The 20,315-nt window shown below is 32.4% G+C and overlaps 1 protein-coding gene across 1 annotated transcript in view; it reads left to right on the forward strand.

Moving 5' to 3' along the window:
- Positions 1 to 20,315, forward strand: part of EYS (eyes shut homolog) — a 1,533,253-nt gene that overhangs the window by 200,378 nt on the left and 1,312,560 nt on the right. Inside the window, 2 exon segments of the mRNA XM_073224289.1 lie at positions 5,524 to 6,481; positions 9,452 to 9,565. Coding sequence (XP_073080390.1) covers positions 5,731 to 6,481; positions 9,452 to 9,565 — 865 coding nt within the window. The 5' untranslated portion in view covers positions 5,524 to 5,730.

Here is a 20,315-nt window from a genome sequence, read left to right on the forward strand (position 1 = left end):
AGATTATTTTCTTAAATGTGACTTATAAAAATTAACTGTAAAACTTCTAGAAAAATATATGATCTCAGCCAATAGATAGGACATGTGAACTTGAAAGAGGTAAATAATGAAACCTTGATGTACTCATTAAAATTCTCATTTCAATTATCTCTAAAATGGGAATGGAATAGTGATGTGATTATGTTTCAGATTATTGGATTATATTGAAGGCTATACACACACAGAGACACACATAGTTATGGTAATACTATTGCAAATTATTTCTTAGTCTAGGTGACTTACAGAAAACCCTTTTTAATTCACGGGAAAGAAACTATTTCTCATAATATATGTATTCTTTAATAATAGCAATTAAATGTTTAAGCCTATTAATTGAACACTTGGAATAAAAAGGAAAATAGTTTTAAAATAATAACAGACTGCATTTAATTCCTGACCATTTCAGTATGATAAAATAGTATCATAAAATTTTGCAATTTTAAGTAAAAGAATGAACAGAACAAAGAGTTCTGACCTTATTCCATCCCTAAACCTAATCCCAAACGCACTTCATTGTTTAGCACATCCTTGTGACACATTATTTTGTGCCTCATTCCACCTCCTAAATTCAAAGATCCCTACACATTCCCTATACACCGCCCACTCTTGACTTTGTTTAGTTTATAATGCTATAAAGGTGAAGGAGAGAAGTAAAATGGTTTTCAAGGAATAGAATAAAGGCATATTTTTGTTTATTATTTCCTGTTATAAAGGCATTTCATAATGTGAGGACACATGGGAGGGGTACTTAACCTAGAGTTTTCAGTTAAAACTTTTTGCAGGAACAGATATCTAATGAGATTTTAATTGTACTTTGCTGACTTGATTCACTCACTTTCTTTCATAGACAATTTGTTTCAAGGAATCTTCTACATTGGAGTTTTCTCTTAATTCTTGTAAACCCTTCTTACCACTCCTATTTCATCAATTAAACTACATTATAATAATCAAATTTAGTAAACACACTGCATAATTTAAGTCTAACTCTAAAAATTCTGGAAACATCTTCCTTCTATGTTTTCCTTAACAAAGTACAGTTATTTTGAAATATCTTCTTTCACCTTCTTTCATCTCTTGAACATTGTTCTTCAGCATTTTATCTCATCTTTCACTGAAACCCTTTTGTTTAATCTCAGGTCCTGCTGGGAACCACGTTTTGAATATTCTTCTTCCTGAACTGGCTCCTTCTTCTCCATTGTTTCTATCTCAGCTTTAATTGGAAAACTTACCATTTTGCCCTTTTTCTGGACTCCCTGCTAGAATTTTCATCCTCCATGCCATTGGTATCTATATTGGCATTTCTAAAACACATTTTCCTTCCAACAACACCATTTCAATCCAACCTATAGTGTCCAAAATGTATTATGCCCTTTCTAGAGGTCAGGCACAAAACATTATCATTTTTATATCTGGTCATTTTATCTCCTATATTTCTTATTTTTCATTTTTGTTTATATTTTAACAAGTATAATATGTACTTTATAAAAAAAAACTACTATGATACTAATACATCATAATGGAGTGAGAAATGAAAAAAATGACTGGTGTATGGAATCCACTACAAACTCATAATATCACGTATTGAGAACAATGCAAATGATTCACATACATTATCACTAATTTTCACTTGGTTATCTTTTGTGGGCTGTCTATTATGACCCAAACACTATAATAGGCATATCATATTCAAATCATTCTTTGTTTCTATAAAAATTTATTTATTCTAATCTATTTATATTTTAAAAGATGTTGTTTAAGATGATTTGTATATGTGACTGGAGGAAATATTATATATGTTTTAGTTAAGTATCGAATATAACTTGGCCTTCATTGATGAGAGTAACAACTACAAAGCTAATATAAAAATGATACATCTCACATCATTTGAAATTCCTGTGAAATTTGATCCTGGTAGAATCACTGTTAAGTAATATTATGGTTGTAATTATGTACAGTGCTGTGACTGGATCCATTATAGCCCCTGGATTTCTAGTCTTCTTGGCTTAAGAATGTTGAAGATGGCAATATCACTTGGAAACAACAGGATTCCTGATTTCAGCTCTTAAACACACTATGGACATTATGTGTGTATTTAGAAGTGAGCAGAATCTCATTTGGCTTGCTACTTAGGACAGGGTTTGAAGAACTGAGTCACATACCATTACACTTGCCTTTTGAGTCCAAATTGCAGCTCCTTATTTAAATGTATCCATATGTGATGTTTCTATTAATCTCTTTCCTGATGAAATCCAAAGCATTTTTTATTCAGCATATATAGATGTACACATTGACCTCATAGAGGTTTTTTGGGTGTTTTTTTTTTAGCTTCTATTTTTATTTATTTGAATTTTCTTGTGATGGAAATGTAATGCATCAAGTCACATTCTCTTAGAAAATATAAATGCACAATAATCAGGGACCCAGAGAATTCTGAGAAGCATTGGATTAGCCATGCGGTAATGCGAGCTCACATCTGCACTTAGTCTAAAAATGTCACACAGACCCAATTCTGCCTCAGTGTAAATGAAATTTGGTCCCTAGCACTTCCATGGTGAAATAAATGGGTGACTATGTTTGTTAAACCCATTTGCTACTTGATTTTTTATGTTATCTTTTTCAATTTGGCTACTTGAGAAAGGAATGCACCTGTACAGGTTGATACTACTATAAATTGTGATTTACAGCTACAAAAGTATTTCAGTATAGTCTAGTAATACCTCTATTTTTTACTTAATTAACATTCTCTCACATTTTTCTCACTGTTTATTTCAAATCTTGTCTGTCCTTCTCTTCCTTCCAAACTCATCTTCTCCCTCAATCACCTCCCATTTCATAGAGAAAAAAGAAAATGCCATAAGATAAATTCTTCAACTTTCTGCCACCAGTCACAGATAAATTCTTCAACTTTCTGCCACCAGTCACAACCTCATTAGTGTGCAATAATAATGCTACTTTCGTTCTACTCTGCAGTGCATTCATCTCCACTTACCTTCTTCCATTCTGCTCTATCATTTCCTATGTGTCCTTTTCATGATTTAAACGAGGTCCAGTCTTTCCCATTAAAAAAAAATCTCTAAAAACTTTACATACATATTGAATTGTAAGAATATGTGATTAACATGATCAGACTTAGAATTCCAGCTCAGCCTTCTCTCCTGTACATATATTTTTTTATATACTATTGATGTCTGGATAGTTCTACATGACAATCACCTAGGTACACTTCAATTTCAGTAAATGGAGTGATTCTGACACCCCATTGTTCCTTCCCTTCTTGTTTCTATACCTGGTCTCCTGGGTTCCTTTCTCTCTCCTTAGGTCAATAGGCTTCAAGACCTTGTAATTTTACAATTTCCGTACTTCTGGACTCCACTAGTGTTGTTACAGTGTTACTGCCCCTTGTATGAATCAGGCCATCACTATCATTTCACTGCATTAGCGCTACTGACTCCTCCACAAATGTCTCAACTCGACCAATGACACCAATGGAATACATTCCCCACCCTGCAACTGAACCACTGCCACTAAAATAAAACGTGCTCTTGGTGTAACCCCCTGTGTAAAAATCTCAAGAGGCTCTCCATTGCCCTCGGATAAAATGTGAGCTCCTTAACTGACAATGCCTGCCCCTTCCTGATATAATCTCATTCTAAATCAAGAGCTTATATTTTATCATCATTTATTTTCCCCCTGCACTTAGCTCAACTCTTCTTACTCTTTCAAAGGTGTCCAGTGTTACACCCATCTTAAAAGTTTTAGATACATATTTTTTTTCTCCTGGAATCATCCACCTTTGGCAGTTTTCCCAGATGCTATTTCGTTGTCCAAGCTTATCTTTGTTTCCTATCAAATGCCCCTGCTTTGTGTTCTGTAGTGCTCTAGGCTATTCTTTTAATAGCTTGAAGATTTTGTTTACTTAATAATTCTGTGTCCTTCATTAAGTTCTCAGTTCTTTACACTGATACCTTATTTAACTTGGTCATTGAAAAATTCTTGATACCCAGCATATTGCACATAGATCAGGATGAAATATATTTGCTCAAAGTATTGTTTAAACTTTAACTGGATTATTAATTTAAATCTAGAAGTTTATGCTTTGGGGAATTAGCATATTTGAAATGAACATGATCATCCATAACTTTCAGTTCTTAAGAAAATTACAATTTTACCTTTTCCATATGTGTATTAGGTAATATATTACTTATATAAATTTCTATTTTACAGATTTATAATATCCACAACTTAATTTTCAAAGAAGTGATTTACAACTCAGACTTAATTTCTGCAGGATCTAGAACAGCCATTAAGAAATTAGACCATAAATATTTGACCTGAATTAACAAGTTAATTAACAAATTATATATCAGCATAAAGTCATTTATTTTAACAGTATTTGATCCTTAAGATGTAATAGAAAATGCTTGATCTTTGAATGTGACAAACTTGGATTTTAATCTAAAATATGCCAATTTATTTGCTGAATGAAATTGGACAATAACAAATCAAAAGCTACCATTTATTGACTGACTTGTATATGCTTGCATAGTCTCATTCAGCCCTATACCCTGCCTTTTTAATTCAATACTACTACATTAATTTCTTTAGTATATGTAATATTCTCACCTCCATATTATTTGTTAATCAAGTAGATGAGTGATTTGCACAGAGAATACCCTTAATGAGTGGTAGTTACTGTATTTTTAGTTGGGTCTGTATACTAAATGTCAGAATCTCTCTTCGATTTCTTGCCTCTGGGAGTAGTGATGCCTTCTAACATCATTGGTCCCCCTTTCACACCAGTAGTGAGTGACAAAAAAAGAAAGTCACTACCATACTACTTCTATTTATCATCCTTTTATTATTCTATTTTATACTTCCTTTTCCCTCTTTGCCTCCCACCCCTCCCACCATTCCTGCAGAAGTTAGGTGAAAACTCATTCTAAATTTATTCATTCATGCAACAGAATGTTCTATGAGTCTTTTACATATGTGGGAGGTCCCACTTCCAGTATTAAGTGAACATGATTTGTCACCAGCAGGCACATGAAGGCTTATGTTTGTATGAACATTATGTTTAAATCATTTTAATTCTTGTTTTATGTATGGTGTTTTTAAGGTGTTTTTCTAAAACTAATCAGAGAGGAATACTTATATCTGAATAATATTAAAACCATCCATAAAAGAAAACTCTTGGCTGTTGCTGCATTTCAGTTATGTTGAAGCTTGATGTAAAGAGCACGTACAAAAGTCTCCAGCAAGTTAATGGTTTAATTATGTAATGACACCAAAACTTTTCAGAAGCAGGTCATTATACATGGTAGGATGAAATGCAGCATATCCTGATTACATTTTTCCTGGCCTTCTTTTACAAAGAAGGTGCTTAGCTACTGGTCACATAGTCTTTGCAGAAAACAGCTAACAATTTTCTGTATCATTAAATAATTGAGGAAAAACTTCACTAATAACGTGTTTTTCTGTTTAAAGGGATATTGAAAACAGCTGAACTCTACTTTTTCTTGATCAAAATCCATTGTCATCAAATCCACTTGCACTTCGGGAATAAAAAAAAACAGTTCCCAGGAATCCGTGAACAAAATCTCTGCTTGGAAATTTCCAGCAATACTGAAAGCCCATTTTGCAGTAATTCTTTATGACAGTTTCGTGATAGACTGTAAAATACAACTGCCCAAAATGACTAACAAATCAATCATGCTTCTGAGCCTGGTGGTTCTTCACAGCACATGTACACAGGGAGAAACAACATGTAAGTGGCAACGGGTGGAAGAATGGCATCCACAACCCTCATCGTATGTGGTGAATTGGACACTAACAGAAAACATCTGCATGGACTTGTACGGAGACTGCTGGTTTGGGGATGTAAATACAAAAATGAACACTTCAGGCAACCGACCTGTTCCCCAGATTTGTCCTCTGCAAATTCAATTAGGAGACATCCTTGTAGTGTCTTCTGAACCATCTCTTCCATCTCCAGAAATAAATTTGATGAATGTTTCTGAAGTATCGTTCATTAACTGTCTTCCAAATACCACAAGTGAAGATTAGTTACTTTTTAGTTGCAAACTAAAAGGAATGCATACTGTTAATTCGCAGTGGCTGAGTGTTGGGACACATTATTTTATCACAGTAATAGCCAGTGGCCCATCACTTTGTCCGCTGAGACTATGACTCAATGTGACGGTGAAAGAGTAGGTTTGCCAGGAATCTCAGAGTTCACAGTTTTGCTCTGGGCGTGGTAAATGTCTTAGTGAAGTTTGGAGCAAGACAATCAGCTGCCATTGCCAGCCTCCTTTTTCTGGAAAATACTGCCAGGAACTTGATGCATGTTCTTATAAATCATGTGAAAATAATGGCAGGTGCATTAATAAAAGAGGAAAATGGAATAAGCAAGGATATGAATGTATCTGCCGCCCACCATTTGCAGGTAAGATTATTTTTTAAAAATAACATAATTCTTAAAATAGGAACATAAACTGAATTTGTAAACTGTTTTTTGCAGAAAAACACAAGCTCCATTTTTTTTAATATGTAGATTTTTTAAAAAAGAATGTCCTAAGTTTAGATTCTGGACATGCAAAAGCCTATCAGGCATTCTCTGGAAGAAGTTTTTTGCTTATTTAAAGGGTGTTTTTTAAAAATACACAGTTTATCCTGAAATACCTATTTTTAAAACTTTTCCCTAATCTACTCTTAATGTCTCATATATATAAAAATAAGATTATCAGAATAATATTAGTCATTGTCTGAAATTCCCAAGGTAATGGCATTTGGGTTAAACAATTTTAGGTGATGATGTGGAAATGAAATGTTGATCTTGGTGAACAAAGATAAAGAATTCTGTAGCTGGAAGAAGGCATGACATGGCATGGGATAGTTAAGAAGAAAATATCATTGTGAGTGAGAATAATGTTTTTAATAGATGGTGGTGTGGCACCTGTAAAGTGATTGATAGATAATAGTGACAAGGAAATACAGAGCATGATATAATTACTAACTGGTTATGAAAAGGAAAATAAGGGGCAATGGTAAGGAAAGGTTATAAAAGGAAACTATATGATGAGTAGATGAAGCCAGAATAAAGGCAACCTATAAAGAATGTAAATGATATGACCTGAGGCTGAAGTGAAGATTTAAGGGAAAATAAACTATTTATATCTGAAAGTGTACTAGAGAATTTCAGTCATCAGAAGGAAATGAGGAGAAGCACTGAGAAATGTAGGGAATATTTGATGTTTGGGAACTTAGGAAAGGGTTTCTTTTAATGGGATTTCCAGAGGTCTGGCATGGAGAGTTACAATAATAACGGATAAGACAAAGATGACCTAACAGGGAAATATTGACATGGTTGACAGTGATAGCTGGGAAGACAAAGAACAGATGGGTAATGTATTTTGGTCAAGAGAGAGGAAAAAGTGTGAGCAGCAGATATGACTGGAGCCGATCAGGTTAAGGTATGTAACTGTAATTTTGGGGGACAGTCTTCAAAGGGAGCTTTGAAAAGATTTTCTTTCATGTGGTTGGCAGGACTCCATGGGAGTCAAATTTGAGGAGGTTGTATGATAAAATGGAATGGAATACCTCAGTAAACCATTGTGAGCTCTAAAATTCACCTAAGCCTATCTTTCAAAGAGTAATTTCAGACTCTACAGTAGGAAAGTACCAAGGCCATTCCTGAAGTTAATCCCAGCGATATCCGTCAAACATCCTCTATAACTGGGATCAAATTCTCATTGAACTCGACTGGCACTAGTGATAAAGGATGTCAGTTACCCTGACTGATCCTGGAGTCTATCAAATAACTAGAATTAAGACAGGTCAGCAAAAAAGTCTTAAAAGCACTCTTGTTGCTAATTTGGGCCAAACAGAAAAGCAATTTAATTGAGAGCTCCTAAAGCATACAGTTTAACCTGTCCAAAGAATTTTCAAGAATTTTTGGCTGGAAAATTTCTGTCATCTATCAGAATATAACTTGGCATATATGTAACCATATGTCATGGAATATTATTTCCTTGGCTTTATTGTAACTGCGTAGAATGGTTTGCATCTCACACAATGTTTGTTTGTTTATTAGAAACACAACCATAGGAAATTTAAAATATTAATTTTTATTTTTATATGAATATATATTTATATGTACATACAATATATAAATCATTAAATTTTAAACATGAAAGTACCTAATATAACTTACTATTTTTTTTAAATATGAGCATAAATATTATGCCACTTTAATCATCAATAATTACTTGAACTTTAAATCACAGATGATAGGATTGTGGGATATTTAGGATTGCCAGGGACTCTGAGCACATTCACTATATTCATTTGCTCATAATGCCATAACAAGCCACCACAGTGTGAGTGGTTTCACCAAGAGGAATTCTTTTCTCCGAACTCTAGAGGCTAAACTTTTGAGATGTAGGTATCGACGGCGTTGGTTTCTTTTGAGGCTTCTCTTCCTGGGTGGTAGGTAGCCATCTATTCCCCTTGTTTTTATATCATCTTCCTTCTGAATGTGCCCGTGTGCCCAGATTTCCTTCTCTTCAGCCATATTTAATCAGGACCCACCCCAATTACCTCACATAGTCTTTATTACCTTTCTAGAGACCCTGTCTTCAAATACAGCTACAATATGAGGTCCTGGGAGTTAGGATTTCAACGTAGGAATTTGGAGGGGGCGCACAATTTGCCTATTATGCTAAGATCAAAATAGGACATGACTCACTGAACATTATACTTTCAGTTTATCTTATTTTATTTTATTTTACTGTGAAAAGAACACAGTATGAGATCTGCCCTCTTACTAAATTTTTAATCTGCATTATGTTATTGCTGACAGTAGGTACAATTTTGCACAGCAGATTTCTAGAGCTGATTCCTCTTGCTTGACTAAACCTTCTGCTCTAATTCCTCCTCAGGTGGTATAAATCTTTTGCATTTTCATCTTTTGAATCACTACCTTGACTAAGCGAAAGGGCTAAGACACAATATACATATTAATGTGTCACTTTGTAAAATTGCCACCTCAATGCTACCATTGTTATGTTGAAGGACTAGTACTTACATGTATTTATTTCATTTACTGTCAAAACATGATTAGCAAATTCGAATTATCATGAAATTAAAGCTAAAATATCAACAATCAGAAAAATATTTAAATATTATAGTCTGGGTCAGAAGATGGAAAACTGGGATCAAATTTACTGAAATTAGTTTTTGTTTCAATTTATATACATCATCATGGAGTACTATTCCTTAATTTAATTATATTTTGTCAAAATTTAGATATTCATTATTAAAGAATTTGGGGAAAGCTGGTACCATAATTAACTACTTATGTATAATGCAAATACTTTAATCTATTTGAAAAATTAATTATCTCTCATTTTTATAGGCACAAATTGTTCAGAAATAATTGGCCAGTGTCAACCACTTATCTGTTTTCATGGGACTTGCAGCAATATTACTGCAAATAATTGCATTTATGAATGTGATGAGCCATTTTCAGGTAAAAATGCATATATATACACATATATACACATCCATCCAAAATTTTAATTTTGTCTTATTTTTAAAATTAAATTTGAGCTATTTAATTTATTCCTAAAAAATGCAATTTTAGAGGTTCTGGTCTCTGCACTTTCTTCAGTGATAAGTCTAATCTATTTGGTTAACAGTTAAAATTATTATTCTGCTCAATATTCCATCATATAAGAAAATATGGATACCAGTTGACAAGTTTTTCACCATGATAAGATATATTTTGTTCTTAAGTACTAAAACATTTTTAGAAATAGCAGACATTTTGAACATATTTGCATAATTATATCTAACTTATGTCCTCAGGTAACATGTCATTATAGACAAATCTCCTTTTAAGAATAAAAATATTTTGTTCCTTCTCAAATGGATTTAAAGATGTGAAATGAAATCTTTGTTTAAACCCCTAATGCTTTAACTATTGATTAAATACTTAAGCAATGAAAATATATTTAAACCATTCCCATCTCATCTTTGAACCCTTCTACAGTTTTCTGTTTCCTGGGAGAGAGAGTTCACCATCAGTATGTCTGTCCCTCTTCAAAATGTCTCTAGGCAATGGTATCTCCAAGCCACATGAGACACCTTAAGACTCCTTTTGTGGGAGTGAAACAAAAAAAATTCATGTTACCTAAATTACAAGGAATGGTAATATCTCTGAGTGTGTCTCTTGCAGTTCATTTCACAGAGTCAAGTTGAAATTTTGGTAGAGTACATCAGCTACTATCCCAAAGTAAGAGGGGTTGGTAACAGTGTAGGCAGTAAGAACGCCAACTGTCTCCAAAGAAATCTTTTCAGGTCTTTTTTTTTTCCCTTAAGTATTATTTCCTTGAGATAAGTTATGAGTTAAAAAATGTTTTACAATGTCTTACCATATTCTGCTTATGTATGGAGACCATATAATTTATCTTCCAAACCATGGCATTTTTGAGCCAAAGATGTAGTAAAGAGCAGTTAAAATTGTATGTTTGAAATATTTAGTCATTGACTGGTTAATTGGTTTCATTAACTGGGCAAACATGTAAAATAGTTCTACCCCAAAATTATTTTTAAATAAAATTATTTCCAAATAAAATAATTATGACTTTATCTCTGTAATCAAAGGGTAATTTTTAAACCATTTGACTTTCTGAACATTACAAAATAATATAAGCAGAAACTATGCTTAGATATATTTATCTCCAGCACTTTGTTGTTAGTATTTTTGTGAAAAATGAATACTTTTTCAATGTATTATTATTATAGTTTTTCACAAATTATTTATGCCTTCTTCAAAGTTGCATTCATGATAAAAAATTGGGTCGTTAATGACTTCAACTGAATCTTCTACTATGACATTCTTAATTGAGAACATTTTCATTAACACATGTTGAAGTTCCTGTTAATGTCAAAGGAAAATCTAAATGGAAATGTAATGCTAAATGGAAAGTGTCCTCAATTCTATTTTTTTATAAAATGTATTGATCAAATATTTTCATTTGAGCCGTATTTATATCTATTCAGAAATATCTTCTTTGAGAAAACATTTTCAAAGCTAATCCTCATCAAATAAATGATCTCCATATGTGATCCCTTTGAATATTTGGTCAGACACAGGTGCTGTGAAGTTGTAGACCTCCTTAACTTGTTTCCATTATTTTCTAGCACATAAATTTTTCTTTGAAATTGAGGTGCCCCACAAGTGTTGTTTCCCACAAGCCCAGCTATTCTAAAGTACAGTTACAATATTTATAATCTTGTGCACTTTTGAGCTTACTGAATTTCTTGTCTTCAGTGTGTTGTGCAAGAATAAATGTTAATATCTTTTTAAAAATAAGTTTAACACACTAGAACTATTGTAGTGTGAAAGCAGCCATAGAAAACATATAAATGAATATATTTGTCTATGTACCAGTAAAGATTTAGTTACAAAATAGGTGGAAGATCTTATTTGGCTCATAGTTATAGTTTACTAATCCCTGATTTATAACATACTTCTATAGCAAGAACATAGGGACAACTCTCTATAAACTCTATAACAGGACTGTTTAGTCATAATTTGTCTGTCATTTAAAGCACAGCATACATAACTCATCATATCCTCTGATTCCTACTGAGCCAGCTCACTGGAAGTCAGGCAGGTTTGTGCTCACAGGGCAGCGTTACCAGATCATTCTCCTGCCCAATGAGATAAGGAATCAGCTATTGGTGGCTGCTTGGGTATTCAGAATCCCTCAGGCTACCCTTAAATGAGAGATATAATAACTTTGCATCTGGAAAGAACTGGGAAAAGCAAGGTAAGTTATCATTGGTTAACTTGCAAATTTATCCTCATATTAAAATAATATATTACTTATATATATCTCATGCTCCTAGAAAAAACCATGGCAGAATTTAAAGTACAAAATGGAGATCTATCAAACCCATCCCTGTCTATTTTAATGCAACTGTGAATAATAGGATTTGGTTTGAAAATCCAGTACAAATGGTAATTTAATACTTGGGGAGAACTGATATCTTAACAATATTCTGTTTTACACATAAGCATAAACTGGTGTTATCATAGTTAAAGTAGGTAATAATGACCCTGCTGGAAGATCTATAAAAGACTGAAATATTTTTTGGTACCTATTGCATTTTTCTGTGACTTAAAGCCTCAGCCAAAAAGGCATAGTAAGCAACACATTTAAAAAAATTTATAAAGTTTGTACATATGAGTTTATATTTATATGTATAAATTACCTATATATGTATCTATTCATCTATCTATTGAGTTATACATATTTTCTAATCAGTTTCTTCAAAAATCTTAGAAACTGGTATATGTATAATTTTGCCCATTGTGATGATCTGTGCATATTAAATATATATTATCTGATACATGAAACAAGATTCATAAATGAGATTGTTTCAAAGAGTCATTTCAAAAGTTCAGAAACTTTGTATTTCCAGTGTCTTATCAACTGATGATTACTGCATGAATTAGCCTTTATGTCAAATTTCTATTACTCCAGAGTTTCAATCCAAACTGAGAAGTCTGAAACTCATTTCTTTTGGGAAGTTATGGCTTTCATGCTAGAAGCAATTTGATAATCTACATCTAATGCAAATTTAAACCCACTGCAAAGAAATAAGGTTAATACACCAACCCTGTTTTAACACTTTAGAAAAAACATATTTTTGACTTTTAAGACACTTCAAATATTGTGAGGGCATAAATAAGAAATTTCAGACATTATGAAAGTAAAATTAAGAATTAGAGGTTTAATCTATGATTGTGAAAATGTGTTCATTGTTTCAAATTCGAAATGTTATACAAGATTTATGTACCCATAAATCTTATATATGCGTTTATATATAAATTATTTATAAATCTTAAAGTGATTTGCTCTAGTTTTATTACTTCATAGGTTTATTACAAAAAAATTTAATATATTTTTGAGCAATTCAAGGAACTATTAGACTTATTCTATATGTGGTCAGCTCCTGACTTATTTTAAAATCTTTTCAAATATGAGTTTGACATAGAAGTAGGTCAAATTCATTTCTGATTGTCAGAAAATAAACTTCAGTTTTAGTTTAAGATTAATTTACAGCTGCAAAGATTTAGTTTCATGATTCAAGAAGGTTTATTTGCAAAGCATTTTGGGGTCTCTGCATCCAAGATGAATGATGTACAGACTGACATTGGAAGAATAATCAATTTGCAGGACATGGTAACCTCATGTATCATTCAGACAAGTAAACAGAAGTCCAGTCTAACTAGTGAAGAATACTGTAACCCATTATAGTAAAAATACTGCCAGTCTTTTTCATTATTTTAAATCAGAAGATAGGCAGAATATTTTCCAATGTAGAGTAGATTTTTCCATTTTCAAAATCCCTGTGATGAGTATTATTTATGAAGAATCATATTTTCTCCATGGCAGAAAGCTAGCAGGAACTAAATCAGATTTAACATTTTCATTTTTAATAATTGAACTTTAATCCTATCTTGAAACCCAATTCTGATACAGCTTGGAAAATTAATCTATCAATTCAACTCAATCTCTAACCCCTTGCTGTGTGGGGAATTGAACTAGTCCTTGTTCTCCTAAGTGTAATTTGTTTAATATTGTGAATATTTAATCATCTTCATGAGCTAATGGGCACAGTACATGTACAATTAACTCCAAGGCTTAACATTCATAAAATTTGGAGTTGAAAATATGGCAAATATTTACACAAGTTAATCTAACACATTTAATGATGTACATACTTTTTTAGGCATTGAACAGGAAGGAGTTCATGTACTTTATTCTAGATTGTTCCGATAGGAACACTGTCACACCTCAATTTGTGGAATTTTTCTTTTTGACTCTCAGATCACTGTGGTCATTATCAGCATTGACTGTGACCAATAGTTCTACTGTAGCTTAATCCACAGTAACACTAAGAAACAAAGGTTCTGTATCTAATTACTAACAGTTTTTTCTTTTTATGTTCAGTGGGTGTTGTGTTTCTTTGAGAAACATTTACATTTCCCAAAGTCATAAAATATTCTCCTATGTATTTTTCTAGACGAGTTATAGTTTTACCCATTCTATTAAGCCTGATAATCCATTCAAAGTTAAATTTTCATGACTTATATAAGGTAGGAATCAAGCTTCTTTTTCTTTTTCATGTAGATCCAATTGTTCAGCATCATTATGGGAAAAGTTTCTCTTTAGGCATGGATTTACTTGGCATCTTTGTTAAAAAGCAATTATACATATATGTAGGTGTCTATTTTTATATCCTCTATTCTGTTTCATCAGTCTACTTGTTTTTCCTTTAGCCAATAAAGCCCTCTCTTGGTAGAGTTTTAAATTAAACCTTGAGGTCATGTAGTGTGAGTCCTTCAACTTCTTTGTTTTTTATGAAGATAGTTTTGGTTATTCTAGATCCTTTGCATTCCCATACAAATCATAGCCTCAGTTTGCCAATTCATCTGAAAATTCCTAACAGTGCTTTAATTCAGACCATTTTGAATCTGTCATTCAATTTTGGCATAACAACCACTTAATAATATTCACTTTACTAATCTATGAACATACTATACATCTCTAATTATTTAGAACTTTGCTTATCTCTTTCAGTAATATTTTATAGTTTTCAGGGAAGAAGAATTTTACTCAGAAAATCCAAACAATTCTATTGTCTGTAAGTGAAGTTATTGTTATATATTCCTTGCTAATATTATACCTATGATATTATTTGATTGTCCTATTGAACTGTATGTCCCTTCAACACAATGTTTAATAATAAAAGGGCATCTTACTCTTTTTCTTGATGTTAAAAGACTAGTACTCAGTATTTCATCATCATTCAATATAATGTTAACTGTAGGTTTTATATAGATGTCCTTTTCAAATCAAGGAGTATGTAAAGTTTGTTGAGAACTTTTATCAGGATTGGACGATAAAACAAATAAGAGATAGGGCGCTGTTCTTAATCTTAAGGGATTTCAATATATTATGAATCTCTTCTGACAGACATATTTGAGAATAATATGAGGCAACATTTTTTTCAATCTGGAGTCATAGGGTTATATTTAAGCATTATACTCTTTTGTTACCATAAATACAAAGAAAAGGATCATAGTATTTTCTCTGTGTTCCATTGGGACACTGGTAGGAATAGTGAAAGAAATATATAATCTCTTAAAAATGAAAGATAGAGTCTTGCTACAAATGGCCATGTGGATAATATGAATACCTGCCTATCTTTTATTCAGAATATATTGTTTCATACCAACTATGCAAACTGCATGATTGCACTGTTTCAATTTAAAGTGAAAAATAGGTTCAAAAACTTCTTTTAGTCTTGTAATATCGAATGCATCAGTGCCTCCCCTTGTAGAATGTTGAACTGGCTGTCATTAGTGACAGATTTTCTATACATTGCAATGATACCACCTCTATAATTCTGGTAATTGTTATAATTTTCTAGTTGTAATTCATCAGTTTTAATGATTTAAAACTCACTTGATGACTGTCTGAAAATTGTTGGGGGTTGAGTTCATTCTCTTTGATTCTTGTCCCTGCCACATGAAAGAACTGAAAGGCAGAGACACAGTAGCAAAACAGAATGCAAGTTTTATTTGAATACACTCCAGAGGAGGAGAGGTATAGAGTCAAGGTAGATAAAGGCAGGTTCATTTTATTACACTCCAAGGGAGGAGTGGGCTAGAGTTAAGATAGACAAAGGTAGGTTTATTTGAATGCACTGCAAGTGAGGAGCAGGCCAGAGTTAAGGTCAAAGGCAGGCTGCTTACTATGAGGCTTCTTTTACGGGGTGTTTGGCAGAGCAGAGAAGTCCTTGATTGACATCCTTTGGCTCTGGGGGCTTGATCTGATTGGAGGATTGAAGACATGGGCCATACTCTGACATTTTTATCCAGGGAATTTTTGTCCTCAGGGGAGTGCCTGTGTCTTCCAAGTCACTCTTGGTTCCTGCAGCTTCATTTAATTAATCCTCTGAGTTATCTGGTTCTCGGGCCTTATTTGATTAACTCCCTCAGTTCTTGGTGGACCGCACCCTCTTTTCATCCTGCTCATATCTTTCTGCCTAACAAAAATGACTGATGGTTTCCCTATATTAAGTAATTTCTGTTGGTATGGTGGAAGACTTTTAATGAGTTTGTGAATTCTGTTGAAGTCTGCATGTTTTAATTCTTTGTTCAAGTAAACAGGTGTGACAATTTATATAATTCCATGTAGAAACTCTCTAATTACTCCATCTTGTACTTTGAAATGTGTTTTATAGGGAAAAACCATAAACTTATTTTTTAGATGCAGGAACATTTTTGGACATATGGCTTCCACTTTTATTTAGTGAAAAATCTTGAAAGTGAAGATCTTGAAAGTTAAACTTACCAAATGTCTCACCTTTATTTGATAGGTAATTTTGTTACTCTGTTTTGCCTATTGATACTCAATGATATTACAGTTTCACATGCTGGCTGTAAAATTCCATTACAGGATTGCAAAAGGATAATGACAAGCATTGCTTTAAGTAGATATGATCACACTTGATTTCTTTAAATTGCTGATTTCATTAGTGATCAAACTTTCCAGTTTTTTACAACTTACTTCCTCATGGCCAGGTTTACCTTAATGACTCCATCAACTTCATACTGTATACGTTCAGGAGCAGTTTTAGAAACAGCTCTAGATAAGCATATCCTAATTCAAGACTATTTGCAAATAATATAATATACTTTGATACCAAGTTGTACTGCAATTTGGTGGAATTCTTCAAGTTAAAGAGTAACTTCAACAATAAAAGGGACAATAAATTAAATTAAGATATACATTTTAATGATATATCAATTAAGTTTGGAAAAGAATAATTTATTTTTCTGTCACTTAAGCATTAGATTGATTCTAGTGGTATCTGCCCACCCATGGAAGATACATTTTGATGGTTATACTGATGTACTAGATATACTTGAGCTTAAACCTTATTTTATTTTAAATATGCATTTAGACCAATTTTATTTATTCAATATATACTTTAATTTCTAAGGGAATCATACTTGTTTAAAAAACAAACTTCAGCCAAACAAATTTAAAAATCAAATTGGCTTTATTAAGTGATTCATGAATCAGTTAGCATCCCATTTAGCAGTCAGGAGTAGGAAATGAAAGTTTTCATAAGGAGGAAGGGGCAGAATTATTATCAAAAGAAGAAAGAACTGTTTCAGACCAGGGCATCTTTGAAGGTGGCGGGGAAGCTGCATGTTTTTATCAGGCAGTTACCTTACTAGTGCTGGTCAGAAAATTTCACATTAACTGTTAAAAGGTCACATTTCTGAGATAGGTTGAAATTAATTAAGTTTGGTATGCTGTAGTACTAACTCCATTTTAGACTTCTTGTTTCTTTTTTTTTAAACACACTTAATTCAATTATCTTACTTAATGAGAGTTGAGTACCTAGGAGGAGGAATTGTTTTATTTGATGAACCTTGTCTTTGCTTATCAAAGTGTAAACTAGGGCTCTTAGGATTTTGGATCCCAGGAAATTAGCTCTGATTTTTAGGCACACAAGAGAAAAAATAATCACATTAGTGAGATAAAAATCACATTAGTGAGAAAATATAAAGCTTACTAGAGAGAACATATTATGAAAGACAATGTTCATAACAGCCAGTCTTGGAATTAAATATGAAAGATAATAAATTATAAGTGAAAAATGACACAACCAATCAGTTAATAAGATGGAGTGATTGTTCTCAAGGGCAGTAAAATAAAGTTCTTAATGTTTGACTTTCTCTCATTTGGACTGCATCCTTTCTGTCAATTTTTCCTGTAACTGAAATCACAGTTTTATATAAATAAGATAATTTTTTCCTTTGATGTGCTTGCTACATGATTGAATCCTGTCATCTAATGAATTTCAAATAATTTGTGAACACGTCATGTTCAATGAAGAGTTCTTCAAGATATTCAAGGCATATTATTCAAAAGCTTATTAAAACTTTCAAAAGCTTGTACTAAAAATTTTTAAGTCAAAATAGTTTCCACAAACTTTTCCATATGTTTCTAAAGTTTTAATTATTATCTTAATGAAATTTAATGACATAGAAAATATAATTTGTAAAATATTTATAAAATATCTCCTCTCTTGTAATCACAACAGCACACTATCTTTCAAGAGAAAGTGTGGATTTTCCAAACCTAATCTTAATTCTCCCAAGGTGGTTTTGTTACTAGACCCAGATTACATTCAGATTTAGGAAAAATAAAATGAAATAGGATTTCATCTCCATATTATTGCACCATTTCTTTTTAAGGATTGTCCAACTCTGGGAATTTGTTTTTGAGAAATAATTAAGCAAAGACATATTCCAGTGTGTCTCATGATTACCTTCAAAGAGCATGAAAATTAGCAATATCATATTAGGATGTATAGAAAGAATGAACTCTCTATTTAGTAATTGAATAATGCAAATTAAGACAAGAAACAAGGTAAATAAATGCAACCATCTATATTTAACTTTATGTAAAAGAGATAAACAGCATAAAACATAGTATAATCCAGCCAAATCTTTGATATCATTTAGGTCATATATTTAGTTTCTGGTTATGTTTCATTTAGAGCTAAAGCTAATAAGAAAAATTTTATGAAATATACATTTTAAGGCAGATAGTTGTGGGTAAAATTGCAATATTTCCAGAATCTCTTTCCTGGCCTTCCTTAGTGCATCTCAGTATCAATAGGTGTTTCCAAGGGGTGGAGAGAAGTAGTCCATCTCCACATAAATCGGTGATTACAAAGTGGGTGGGGAGCAAGGGCACCCCAGGACCACAGAGTTTTAGTGGGGTCCTATATTTAGCACCTGGGTCACAAGAGACGTGGGTGAGCAGAAGTAGATGACTGCTTGTAAACAATAAATGGGTTTATCCCACTTTAATTCTCCCTTTTACTGGTTTTGGCTTCAAAGGTTATTTGCTCCAGGGTGGGAACAAATTTTCCCTCCAGAGTTACAATATTCTAAGATGTTTAAGCGACATAGCATTACCACTCTATTTTGAAATTAACAATATTCTGAGATATTTTGCTAGAAGTAGAATAGTAATTTATAAAAATCATATGATTTCCATGAAGAACAAAATACAAAAATCTGTGATTCAAGGTAGAGGAAAAAATCAGTCATTTTTTCCATAATATTTTATTTTATAGTCAGCAATGTTTTTATTTCTAATTGCTCTGGCTTCAGTGATAATGGGACTCTATCCTGAATTTTTCAATTTTGGTGTAAATGTTCTTTCTGATCACAGGAGATTTCAATGCAAATTACTATATATTAAAGCAGGAGTTAGTGAAGAGCGGGTTGAGATATACTAAGCAAGTTGTCCAACACCAGAAGACCACTAATTTTCCCCCTTCTCCCAATTCAATTTACAACTCTGTTTCTAGCACTTATCTACATTCATCTTCATTTTATTTTTAGCCCCTGCAAACTTTCTAAGCCATTTTTTTTATATTTCTGCCTTTACTTGAAGAACTGCACACTGTATTCACATCCATCTTCCTACATGAATTTATAATCCAGGTAACAATTCTCCTTCCTGACAGCGTACTTAATAACTTTTACGTTTATGTGGATGCCACTTCAAATACTAGTTTTATTTGATCATGCTAACATGTAACATCAGTCTTTATATCAGTTTAGTTGCTTACCAATTTCAAATTATTTTTGTGTCTCTGGACTGGCTAACACAATATTAACCATATATGAACATCTAGTATTTAAATGAATATTGTTTTTATACAAAGAATTATTGAGATGCGTGCAAGATTGAATAGGTTGTATCAAGGACATCAAGCTTCATCAATTTTAAGACCAATCTAATGTAACATATTAAATTCATGTGAATTAAGTAATAATAAAAATGTCAGCTATTTGTCATTTACTATATACTGGGCATTGTGGTAACCATTGCATGCATTATTTACATGTAATCTTCAAAACAATACTACATAATAACTGTCATTATAATTCTCTTTACATTTATTAGAGAAAAGGATGCTCAGAAAGCTTTCATGAGTTTAAAAATTTCTCAGAACCATAACTACTGAGTGGGAAAAGGAAGGTTTCTAAGATTATTGATATTAACAGATTTTTCTCCATAATGCCTAGTTGGAGATAAAATTTGAGTCACTGTCAAAGACCTTTCTGTTGTTTGTAAGTAGTCCTTTAAAGCAGGTATTCT

This window comes from Manis javanica, chromosome 16 (assembly GCF_040802235.1).
Source record: "Manis javanica isolate MJ-LG chromosome 16, MJ_LKY, whole genome shotgun sequence".
Lineage (NCBI taxonomy): Eukaryota > Metazoa > Chordata > Mammalia > Pholidota > Manidae > Manis > Manis javanica.